This window comes from Dendrobates tinctorius, unplaced genomic scaffold, assembly GCF_039654945.1.
Source record: "Dendrobates tinctorius isolate UK_male_01 unplaced genomic scaffold, ASM3965494v1 ptg000030l, whole genome shotgun sequence".
NCBI classification, from domain to species: Eukaryota; Metazoa; Chordata; class Amphibia; order Anura; family Dendrobatidae; genus Dendrobates; species Dendrobates tinctorius.
In genome coordinates this window covers 20,734,679-20,747,634 of record NW_027361698.1, presented here as the reverse complement: position 1 = coordinate 20,747,634, position 12,956 = coordinate 20,734,679, and the positions used below count along the sequence as shown (strand labels likewise).

Below are 12,956 nucleotides of genomic sequence, written 5' to 3'. Positions count from 1 at the left end.
ATACCGTTAATCGGTGAGTAACTAAGACTTTCACTGCTGTCTTGGGGAAAAGCTCTCTTAAGGTTGTGTAAAAATGTGTTGCGATACTCCAGCATTTGCGGGTTCCTTTCTAGAGCGGGAATCTTCTGGCAAAGTTTGGTTTTATAACGTGGATCTAATAAAGTGGCAACCCAGTAGTCAGCATTATTCCTAATCACAACTATATGGGGATCATGTTGCAGATAGTGCAGCAAGAAGGCACTCATATGTCGGGCTCTACCATGAGGTCCAAGCCCATGCTGTGTTGGTGGCTGGGTAACAGTGAGGCTAGTTTCCTCCGTCCCATCCCACCAACAACAGAAAGGGGAGGGTTATCCTCTTCATCTGACAGTTGCTCGCCCATCTACTCTTCCTCCATTTATTCCTCCAATCTTGCACCTTCGATAACAGTTTGTCTGTTATCACCAGCCCCCTCGGTCCCAGTAATCCACCCTCCCTTGGCACTCGCCTGTGTGATGACAGTCTTGAACTTGGAGACAATGTTATTCCTTCCGCATCCTCCTCTGCTTCCTCCTCTTCTTCTGGGACCACCATCTCCTCCTACAGGCTATTCAAAGTCTGCTCCAGCATATAGACGACCATAATAGTGATGCTGATGACAGCATCTTCAGAGCTAACCATCTTAGTAGCCATTTCATAACTGTGCAAAGGTCCTTAATCTGTGCCCACTCTGTAAACACGCGTCCATACTGTGTTGGTCTAGGCTATACAACATGACATACTGCATGAGGGCTCATTGCTGCTGCAACATGTGCAGAGTGGAATTCCACCATGTCGGCACATCGCATATCAACTTGTTAACTTGCATAGACAAAGACCTCTGTATCAATGCAAGTCGATGACCAGAGGGGTGCGAACAGCGGAAATGAGCACATAGCTTACGTGCTTTCTGGAGCAGCTCACCCAGGCCAGGATAGTGGTGGAGACAACGCTGTACCACCAGGTTGAGGACGTGAGCCATGCAAGGCACGTGTGTGAGCTTGCCTCACCATAGGGCCGCCAACAGGTTTGCACCGTTATCTGACATAGCCTTCCCTGGATGCAGGTTCAATGGAGACAGCCATTGATGAAACTCAGCCTGGAGAGCTGTCCACAACTCTTCAGCTGTGTGACTGCGATATCCTAGGCATATCAATTTTAATACTGCCTGATTGCAGTGAGCCCTGGCTGCGCATTCCGAAGGTGGTGGGGATTCGCTCTGCACTGTTTGAGCACATGTCTTGTTAAGGCAGATGTTGAGGGTGCAGGTGAAGGCCCTAGAAGAGATAGAGGAGGAGGCAGAAACAGTGGAGGAAGTGTTAAATGTAGAGGTTTGTCCTGCAAGCACTGGGGATTCCAAGACTTGAGGAGCAGCGCCTGTCCCCACAGCCACCAGTCACCCAGTGCACATTCAGCGAGATGTAACGCCCTTGGCCATGCTTACTCATCCAAGTGTGTGTGTGGTGAAATGCACCCTGGCAGACAGAGGTTTTGTCAAGGAACTGGTGATGTTATCTGCGACATGCTGGTGTAGCGCAGGCACAGCTTTCTTAGAAAAGTAATGGCAACTGGGTAATTGGTACTGGGGGACTGCAATGGCCATCAGCTTTTGGAAACCGTCTGTATCTACCAGGCGGATATGCAGCATATCCATGGCCAACAGATTGGAGATGGTGGAGTTCAACCTCTTAGCTTTGTCATGCGTAGGAGGAAACAATCTTTTAAGTGACCACAACTGCGGACCCGTGGGCTGGCTGCAGTGCTGAGAGAGAGCGGAGTGCGGTGAACTGGACAAACTGCTGGACCATGAGAGAGGTGCAGGCGGAGATGTTATGGTTGATCGAGAAACTTGTGGTGTGCTCATTCTCTGAGATCGGACAAAAACAGCAGGCATGTCCGCTTCTGTTACAGCTGAAGGCGGCCTCTCAGTCAGCGTAACTGGAGTGGGTAAAGAACCTGAGGTTCTGCGGTCGAAGACCTGTGTCTCAGTAGTTGACAGAGGAGGCTGAAGAAGCAGAAGATGAGATTGATGGGGCTGCTGATGGTGCTTGAGGTCTGCATTTTTGAGGAGTGGGATTCCCACTGTAAAGCATGTTGATTGTGCATGTGAAGGTTCATACATGTGGTAGTCAAATTATTGCACTTTTTACCTCTACTCAGTAATTTTTTTGCAAAGTTTGGAGATTACGTGAGTTGGATGATCCTTTGCAATGTCAAAAAAGCCCAGCGTAGGCAACCCTTGCCACTCCTGGGCGCTGCAGACCCACGGATGCTGCTGGTCACTGGCACAGTTGTGGCTGAGGATGCATTGCTTGTCGTGGTTGCTTCCCCTCGTGTCCGCGACATACGGCGCAACGTAACCACCTAGTCGACCTACTCAGATGTGTGCCTCAATGTTCACGCCAACTGGGATCTACAGTGCCTTGCAAAAGTATTCGGCCCCCTGGACCTTTTCAAGCTTTTACCACTTATCATGCTTCAAATATAAAGATACCAAATGTAAATTTTTGGTGAAGAATCAACAACAAGTGGGACACAATTATGAAGTTGAACGAAATTTATTGGTTATTTTAAATTTTTGTTTAAATTCAAAAACTGAAAAGTGAGGTATGCAACATTATTCAGCCCCTTTAACTTAATACTTTGTTGCGTCAACTTTTGCTGCAATTACAGCTACAAGGCGCTTGGGGTATGTCTCTATCTGTTTTGTACATCGAGAGACTGAAATTCTTGCCCATTCTTCCTTGGCAAACAGCTCGAGCTCAGTGAGGTTTGAAGGAGATTGCCATTCTAACACCTGGATACGTTTATTTGTGAACCATTCCATTGTAGATTTAGCTTTATGTTTGGGATCGTTGTCTTGTTGGAAGACAAATCAGGTCTCTTGCAGACTCCAACAGGTTTTCTTCAAGAGTGGTCCGGTATTTGGCTCCATCCATCTTCCCATCAAATTTAATCATAATCCCTGTCCCTTCTAAAGAAAAGCAGGCCCAAACCATGATGCTGCCACCACCATGTTTGACAGTGGGGATTGTGTGTTCAGGGTGATGAGCTGTGTTGATTTACGCCAAACATATCGTTTGGCATTGTTGCCAAAAAGTTCGATTTTTAGATTCATCTGACTAGAGCACCTTCTTCCACATGTTTGATGTGTCTCAGGTGGCTTGTTGCAAACTTTTTAAACACTTTTTATGGATATCTTTGAGAAATGTCCTCCTCCTTGCCTCTCTTCCATAAAGGCCAGATTTGTGCTGTGTACGACTGATTGTTGTCCTATGGACAGATTGTCCCACCTCAGCTGTAGATCTCTGCAGTTCATCCAGAGTGATCATGGGCCTCTTGGCTGCACCTCTGATCAGTCTTCTTGTTTGAGATGAAAGTTTAGAGGGACGGCCGGGTCTTGGTAGATTTGCAGTGGTATGATACTCCTTTCATTTCAATATGATCGCTTGCACAATGCTCCTTGGGATGTTTAAAATTTTGGAAATCATATTGTATCCAAATCCAGCTTTAAACTTCTCCACAACAGTATCACGGAGATGCCTGTTGTGTTCCTTGGTCTTCATGGTGCTCTCTGTGCTTCAAACAGAACCCTGAGACTATCACAGAGCCAGGTGCATTTATACGGAGACTTGATTACACAGGTGGATTATATTTATCATCATTAGTCATTTAGGACATTGGATCATTCAGAGATCCACAATGAACTTCTGGAGTGAGTTTGCTGCACTGAAAGTAAAGGGGCCGAATAATATTACACGCCCCACTTTTCAGTTTTTGAATTTCCACAAAAATTTAAAATAACCAATAAATTTCATTCAACTTCACAATTGTGTTCCACTTGTTGTTGATTCTTCACCAAAAACTTACATTTGGTATCTTTGTTTGAAGCATGATATGTGGGAAAAGGTTGAAAAGTTCCAGGTGGCTGAATACTTTCGCAAGGCACTATAGCGCCTCATCATCATTCTCTGTGTTACCACATTCCTTGCCCTTGGAGTCACCCAGTACAGTCCGCGTGAGCCTCCGATATGAGTCTCATCAGGATCACCTCCCCCCAGGGGATAACGGCTGATGACGAGGCTCAGGATGCTGTTCAGACCGTGCTTCGTCCTGCCCCGGATCCAAGCTGAAAAAAAAATCTTGGGCATCCGTGCAGATTTCCTCCTCTCGACTCTGCGAAGCTTTTGAGTACACTTCTAATGAACATGGCATAGAATGTGTTAACAGCTCTTCAGACTCATCCATCTGTGGTTCCATACAGTCAGTTTAACGGTTGGATAATTGGAACGCGAGGGGAAGCAGGGGGAGTTTGGGTGCCACCTCTGTGGACTTTCCTGGGTGTGATGTTGAGGTGGAGGAAGAGGAGGAGAGGCCACTTAAAGCTGCGCTTTCCATCCACTCGAGTACATGCTCTTTCTGGGCATCATCGAGAAGGCGTACCGCTGTGTGTCTGCCAATGAAAGGTAGTGGTGTAGCCTGTCCAGGGACATAAGTTGTCAATTGTCTTTGCATAGGACGTGACGTTGCTTCACTAGTGCTTTCACAAATATTACCACCTACCCCACGTACACCTTAAACACCAAGCCTAACTGCCCTTCCACCACGGCCTCGTTTTTTCCCAGTCATGTTGCTCAGTGTGGTAGGAGCAGAGCATTTGCAACAAAAAATTAGATTTTAAACTCTGCACCACATCTGCAAACAGCTGAATGTCAGCGACGGTAAATTCTAAGTTGAAATACGGCGTGCTGTATCGTGTTAGTCACAGAAATAAGAATTGTTAGAGTGTGGATGAGGCCTGTATGACAAAAGTTATGCCACAAACAATTTGAAAGTCAGGTACCTTACTGTATGACGTTAATAACAGAAGAAATTTTTGTGTCCTCTGGATCAGGCCTCTATAACACATTAGATTCTACAAACTAAGTCACGTCCCACACTGTATGACTTTAGTAACAAAAGAATTTTTTGTGGCCTCGGGATCAGGCCTCTACAGCTTAATTTCAACCCAACCAAATGACAAGGTGTGATACAGCTGGTTGCCTAAGTTTTTGAAACTGAAAAATTATATATTTTCTTTAATGTGCCTTGGGTCTCAGACCGGTTCATATCACTGCCACAGAATGACAAGCTGGGATACAACAGGCTGTTTCACATTTAGCTTGCGAAAAAAATATTATTTAGAATGCTATTACTCGTGCATGAAGCACAACAGAAGCAGTGCATAACACACTTGTAGGACATGTGCGCTGCTGGCTTTGGACCTCAGTAATGACAAAAAAAAAAAAATACTGAAAGGTAAATTTAACAGCCACACTGGGACTATCTAGCTACACTATCTAGCTGATATACAACTAACTAGCTAAAATGTGGGATATTTTTTAGAATGCTATACTCGTGCATGGCGCACAAAAGAAGCAGTGCACAACACATTCCTTGCTGGTTTTATTTGTGGACCTCAGTAATGTCCAAAAAAAAAGTGCTGGAAGGTAAATTTCACAGCCACACTGGACACTAGCTAGCTACACTGACTGATATAAAACTGCCTAACTAGCTAAAATCTTGCTGTTAACCGTGGCAGCCTCTCTGCGCTGTTAGTGTCAAAATGGCGCTAAAACAAGATGTCCACTCTTTACGTGGAGAGGGACATGTGATTTCAGCAGCCAATTACACAAGCTGTTGTGTCAGGACATTGTGGGCGTTTCCTGCGCCCTGATTGGCTAGCCACAATATGCACACAAAGTTGGGGGGGGGGGGGGGGGGAGACTTTTTATAAGAACGCCGTGAGCTCTGCAAACCCCCTCCCCTCATCAAACACGTGCCAAACACTCATGATACACCACCATTATCATTGCTAAAGTGCTGAAAATACTTTTGTGGCAACGCAAATATTTTCCTGCACTTTTACCGAATGTTACCGATTTTATAAAATTTTGCTCGTGTTTCTGATCACGAATCCGGATGTGACATTTTCATACGAAATTTATGTCTGGCGATCGTTTTCCGAACAAATTCACTAATCACTATTCTAAAGTAATGTCTCTGTTGAGGTTGAGTTTTCTAACCTCACAGAACACTGTAGATATACAGGGGTTGGACAAAATAATGGAAACACCTGAAAACTTCAACAAAAGTTAGTTTAATATGGTGTAGGTCCACCTTTTGCGTCAATTACAGCCTCAATTCTCCGAGGTATGGATTCATACAAGGTGTGAATTGTTTCCAAAGGAATTTTAGCCCATTCTTCAGTTAAAACACCCTCCAGTTCTTTGAGCGACGATGGCGGCGGAAATCGTCTAACTTGAGTCTCTAAAATCAACCATAAATGTTCAATAATGTTGAGGTCTGGGGATTGTGGGGGCCAGATGAGCTGCTCAACTTCATTACAATGTTCCTCGTGCCATGCTTTAACGATTCTAGCTGTATGAATTGGTGCATTATCATCCTGAAAGATGGCGTTCCCCTCCGGGAACAGTGCTTGAACCATAGGATGCACTTGGTTGCCCAAAATGCCTAAATAATCTCGGCTGTTAATTCTTCCATGAAGGGATATCATTGGCCCGGCGGATCTCCACGAAATAGCACCCCAGATCATCTCAGAACCTCCGCCATGTTTTACGGTTGGGAGAAGGCAGTCAGGATGGAATGCTTCTTTCGGCTGTCTCCAAATGTACACTCGGCTGGAGGTCGGAAATAGGGTAAACGATCAATCGTCTGAGAATATCACATGTTTCCACTGCTCGAGGGACCAATTCTGGAGGTTTCTACACCACTCTAAACGCTTGGAAACATTTGTCATTGAGAGCAGCGGTTTTCTAATTGCAGCTCTTCCGTGGAATCCAGATTTGTGCAGCTTCCGACGAACAGTTTTCGTGGAAACTGGGTTCTGTAGGTGTTCATTGAGCTCAGCAGTGATTTTCGGAGCCGTGGTCTTGCGATCCTCTCTCACAATTCGCTTTAGAGTCCGGACCTGTGCTTTGCTGAGGACGTTTTTCCTTCTCTTTCAAACGCAGTCATTACTTTGAAGACAGTACCTCTTGACACGCCAAGCTTTCGGGCACTTTCTGTTACACTAGCGCCTGCCATACGAGCACCAACAATTTGGCCTCTTTGAAAATCAGAGAAGTCTGCCATTGGTATCAGGTTCTCATCAATGTTCTTACAATTCTGCAAAACAAACAGTTAATTTACATACACATATCACATAACACAAATAATCAACTACAAAACATTACCATATGTCACGGTTTGCATGTTTATAACATGTTCGAAGATTATGATGCCAAAACGTTAGGTATTTCCATTATTTTGTCCAACCGCTGTATGTGTGCAGCCAGCAGGTGGCAGCAACACTCACATAGTAACATTGTCTTGGCAAGTGCTTCAACCTGCACCAAGAAGGAAAGAGAAGTGGGCTGGGGGGGAGTTTTGGGGTTGACTGTTCCATCTTTTATTGGTGTGACCTAAAAGGTAGTCGAGGGAACTATGCATTTTACACAAAATGTTTTACTAGTTTGATGGATGAAGCTTTGACTGCTTCATGGGTGTAAACCAAAGGCAGCAACTGTGACCCAATAATGCCATGGCAACCCATCAACTAGACCTTGTGACGGTGGACCAAATTGGCACGTCGGGGTCATGAAACTTAAATACTGCTGTCAATCTCCAACAGTGGCATTTGAGTGTCTAAACTGCAGTGATCAGAGCAAGCTCCGATAGCTGCTGGATGTAAAACAGCCTGCACCCGCATCTCGGTAAAGGTATAAATACAGTATAACTGAACATGTTGTCTAACTGAAAATCAATGGTAAAAGTTAAAACAGGGAATGGATACTTTGTATATCTCTTTATATGTACTCTCTTTTTCTCTTCCCTTAGCTTGTGAATCCACGGTGGCACTTCTGTTTGATGCGGTCATACATTTGGGATGTAAACCATACATGGAAAGCCAAAGAGCTGCATGCGTTTGTCCATATGAAGAAAAAATAGATCTATGACTGAGGATTCCTCAAGCTGCAGCTGCCACAAAAGATCTGTACAACTAAGAACTAGTCAGGGCATTTTTTTCTGCTTTGTTTTATCCAATGCCCTATGAGGGATATATGTATTTTTCATATACTATAGATAATTGAACTTTAACCTCAGGGTACTGAGTGATTTCATTTCTACATCACTATGCACCTTTTTTGTGTATAATGCAATACTATGTATTACATAATTTGTAGAGCACCTTTGGGTGCCTGCCGCTGCACTACTTTTGGGAATGTTTGATGTTGGCCTACTTCGAAGTTGCACCTTTAAAAATGAATGAAACTACTTATTGTAATTTTAGCATGACTTGAAGCATTTTTACAATATCCACATTCCATTGGAGCTAAGAACGGAGCAAAGGTCTTCTCAACTTTTCTCATTCATTTCTGTTGAAGTGTGACTCACTAGAAAAACAAACACTGCTAGATAGCCACAAAAGTTGCAATGCAAGTGAGCTGCACCGAAAATCACACTGCCAAAGTCGTCATATAACACTAGTCTAACTGATTTAATAGCTTCTGTCTTGTTTTATAGATAATGTGGACAGTAGCTGTTGTGGAACTCACTATGTGGAGCTTAAAGCACACATCAAATGAACGTCTTATTATTAATCGAATATATTCTAGTTGGGGCTTATATGTACTTTTTCTGGTCAGATTGTTGTTCCATGGAAAATGTTAAGTTCAAAGACGCAAGAAGTCAGTACGACATCACGTATTGCACCAAAGAGAATCCCCAGGATACACAACCTGACTTTAATATTGGCAATATGAATTTGCCTGGGTACATTACTTTGTGTGGGCAGTTTAGCATCTTGGCAGACATTCTCGTAATTGCACCCTCAAAATTCAAACGCTAAAGCAGGACTGGCCAAATTATCGATCACAATAATCGGTGGCCAGTAAGTAACAGTAACCAGCAATTATTCAGAATTTACAGACTGACCATGGTTCCTGCGGCTTCAGACATAAGTGTCTTGGGTATATGTTTGGCCACTGAGTTACGTCAGGAGTAGAGTTGAGCGACTTTGTTCGGATTTGGTTGTCGGATCTGAATTTGGCCTATTTGTGCCATATCGGTACCCTATTTGTGCCAAATGTATGTTTGATGATCGGTTCCGAACATATTTGGTCATTTCTACTCCCATTGACTAATGACGTTCGGCTGTGTTCGTCGAATATTGCAAAAACAATATTCGATGCTGATCGTATTCGAACAAATTCGCTCAACTCTAGTCAGGAGTTCCACAGTCGGTCCTTAATAATCTTGAAACAAAGGAGACAGCGCCTCACATGGTGAAAGAGAAATCACATTTATTGCCTTCTGTGGCGACGTTTCAATCCCAAGTGCTTGATAAAGATCATTGGGATCGAGACGTGATTTCTCTTTCACCAACGTGTGAGGCGCTGTCTCCTTTGTTTATGGATATTGGACATTTTTCCAAGAGGGACCCTTTGGTTAGGGACTTGCGCTTCGTCTATGGGTAAAGCTGACCCTATATTCCCATGAGGTGCTGTGTACCATCATTGAAATGATATAGTCCTTAATAATCTGTCCGTATTCGAACCATGAGATAATGAACTTTTCAATTCAGCACTAACGTGATTTCACACATTGGGGACATTAATCAAGTCAAAAGCACCAGAGTTTGGGCGCAAATTGCATCAGTCTACTGTTGTTCATTAGTTGCACTAGTTTTTGTGTTTTAGATGCTATTAGTACCTTGACCAACTATGAACATGGCTTACTTGAAAAGGGGAGAGGCATAGTGAGTGACACATTGTACCAAAAATTTGCCACCGTTTTTACAGAAATTTCTAGTACAAAGCCAACTAATCATTTTTTCTAAACTTAAAGGTGTAATCCTAGCTCCAAGATCCTATCCCTATATGTAGTAGGTTTAATAATAATAATAGCAAATAACTGCAATTAGAAATGTAGTATAGTTTTTCTGATTCGTTATATTGCTTAACCCATATACGGGGCATTGAATTATCTTAGATATGCATGGTTACCACTACTCATATAGTGATAGTTAGCTGTTAGATATCCATGGTTGCGACCACTAAACTACTACAATGCCCTGCAGATCAGGAAAGAAACATAGCAAATCAGTAGAACTAAACTACATTTCTAATTGGAGGTATTTGCTATTATTATTATCATTACACCTACTACATATTGGGATAGGATCTTGGAGATTGGAATACCCCAGAACGTTGTGAATCATTATGATACTTCTAGCACATTTTAAGACTGTCAAGTCGATGGCTCAGATTCATCAAGGTTGGTGATTTTCTCGTAGTTTCTGGGATGGTCGTGTTTAGATTACTAGACCCCAGCAGTATAACTAATACTAGTGATTTAGTGTCCTATGATCTAGTGATAAATTCCCTTTATAAAAGGAAAAAGCTTTTGATTTCTACAGGCATCAAGTGCGGTATATTTTTCTGTTAAAAAGTTTTATAACTACATTCCAATGTTCTTTGATTTTTTTTTCCTGATTATTCTGAGTTAAAGCTGTTGTCCAACTCATTTCATTTACTCTGTTCTGGAGTTTTCACACATTCATTATGAGATTTGTGCCAGAAGTCTGGTGGAATAAAAAAAAAATTGCACCGTGTCACAATTTTTTTTTTTTTTTTTTTTTTTTTTAGAAATGTGGGACGATTCTCCTACAGCCAAAAAAGTTTACTGTAATTTGTTAAAAATTGTGAAATATAAAATGTGCCCATTTTGTATTTTTAGAACATTTTTTTTGACCACTACATGTGTTGTTCATTAACATTTGTTAAGTCCAGATTTAAGACTTAAAACGATCATATTTATTAAAATATGAAGCATTTGACCCATCAGTCTACTGTCCTTTCTCACATATTTTAATGCAATATATTTAGAACACAACCAGAACTGTGTGGAGCGCGGAAAGCATGTGGCAAAGTGCACTGGAGTACACTTCTGCAGTTGACAGATGTTTCAGAATTATTGAAAGAGTAGTCTGGGCATAGGTATTGATGATTTATCCACAGGATAGGTCCTCAATAGCAGATCAGTTGTAGTTCGACACCTGGTACCTCCATGATCAGCTTTTATTTGCTCTGGTGGCAGCCAGATGTAAACACTTTGGCCTCCTTTCATCAAGACCTGCATTGTTCACACCAGTCTTGATGAGGAGGTAATGCTGGAGTCAGACACTCCTGAGTCATCAAGCGGCATGTGCCTACCTGCTCTTTGCCATAGATCTTACTTCAGTCAAGCACTAGAGTAAAATGTGCAAGGCCATTGTCACGCGAGCGTATATGTCGGGTGAATGCTATTAGATTTTTTTTTATAAATATATATATATATATATATATATATATATATGTGTGTGTGTGTATGTATATATATTGGACAAAATATTGGAAACACCTGGAAACCAACAAAAGTTAGTTTAATATGGTGTAGGTCCACCTTTTGCGGCGATTACAGCCTCAATTATCCGAGGTATGGATTCATACAAGGTGTGAATTGTTTCCAAAGGAATTGTAGCCCATTCTTCAGTTAAAACACCCTCCAGTTCTTTGAGCGACGATGGCGGCGGAAATCGACGTCTAACTTGAATCTCTAAAATCAACCATAAATGCTCAATGTTAAGGTCTGGGGATTGTGGGGGCCAGATGAGATGCTCAACTTCATTACAATGTTCCTCGTGCCATGCTTTAACCATTCGAGTTGTATGAATTGGTGCATTATCATCCTGAAAGATGGCGTTCCCCTCAGGGAACAGTGCTTGAACCATAGGAGGGATATCATTGGTTCGGCCGAAATAGCACCCCAGATCATCACAGAACCTCCGCCATGTTTTACGGTTGGGAGAAGGCAGTCTGGATGGAATGCTTCTTTCGGCTGTCTCCAAACGTACACTCGGCCAGAGGTCGAAAACAGGGTAAACGATGATTCATCTGAGAATATCACTTTTCCACTGCTCGAGGGACCAATTCTGGAGGTTTCTACACCACTCTAAACGCTTGGAAACATTTGTCATTGAGAGCAGTGGTTTTCGAATTGCAGCTTTTCCTTGGAATCCAGATTTGTGCAGCTCCCGACGAACAGTTTTCGTGGAAACTGGGTTCTGTAGGTGTTCATTGAACTCAGCAGTGATTTTCGGAGCCGTGGTCTTGCGATCCTCTCTCATAATTCGCTTTAGAGTCCGACGGTCTCTCTCAGTCAACTTCGACTTTCGGCCGGACCTGTGCTTTGCTGAGGACGTTTTTCCTTCTCTTTCAAACGCAGTCATTACTATGGAGACAGTACCTCTTGACACGCCAAGCATTCGGGCACTTTCTGTTACACTAGCGCCTGCCAAACGAGCACCAACAATTTGGCCTCTTTTAAAATTAGAGAGGTCTGACATTGGTATCAGGTTTTCAGCAATGTTCTTACAATTCTGCAAAACAAACAGTTAATTTGCATACACATCATATAACACTAATAATCAACTACAAAACATTACCATACAGTTGTGGCCAAAAAATATTGACACCCCTGCAATTCTGTCAGATAATACTCAGTTTCTTCCTGAAAATGATTGCAAACACATTCTTTGGTATTATCCATTTAATTTGTCTTAAATGAAAAACACAAAAGAGAATGAAGCAAAAAGCAAAACAGTGATCATTTCACACAAAACTCCAAAAATGGGCCAGACAAAAGTATTGGCACCCTCAGCCTAATGGTTGCACAACCTTTAGCCAAAATAACTGCGACCAACCGCTTCCGGTAACCATCAATGAGTTTCTTACAATGCTCTGCTGGCATTTTAGACCATTCTTCTTTGGCAAACTGCTCCAGGTCCCTGATATTTGAAGGGTGCCTTCTCCAAACTGCCATTTTTAGATGTCTCCACAGGTGTTCTGTGGGATTCA

General features: G+C 42.7%; 1 protein-coding gene across 1 annotated transcript in view; it reads left to right on the top strand.

Moving 5' to 3' along the window:
* The window catches only part of PLA2G12A (phospholipase A2 group XIIA), a 55,228-nt gene extending 44,331 nt beyond the window's left edge, over nucleotides 1-10,897 (top strand). Inside the window, exon 4 of the mRNA XM_073571958.1 lies at nucleotides 7,897-10,897. Within this exon, the coding sequence (XP_073428059.1) occupies nucleotides 7,897-8,015 (119 nt within the window). The 3' untranslated portion in view covers nucleotides 8,016-10,897. The remainder of the gene's footprint in view (nucleotides 1-7,896) is intronic.
* Nucleotides 10,898-12,956: the final 2,059 nt, after the last annotated feature.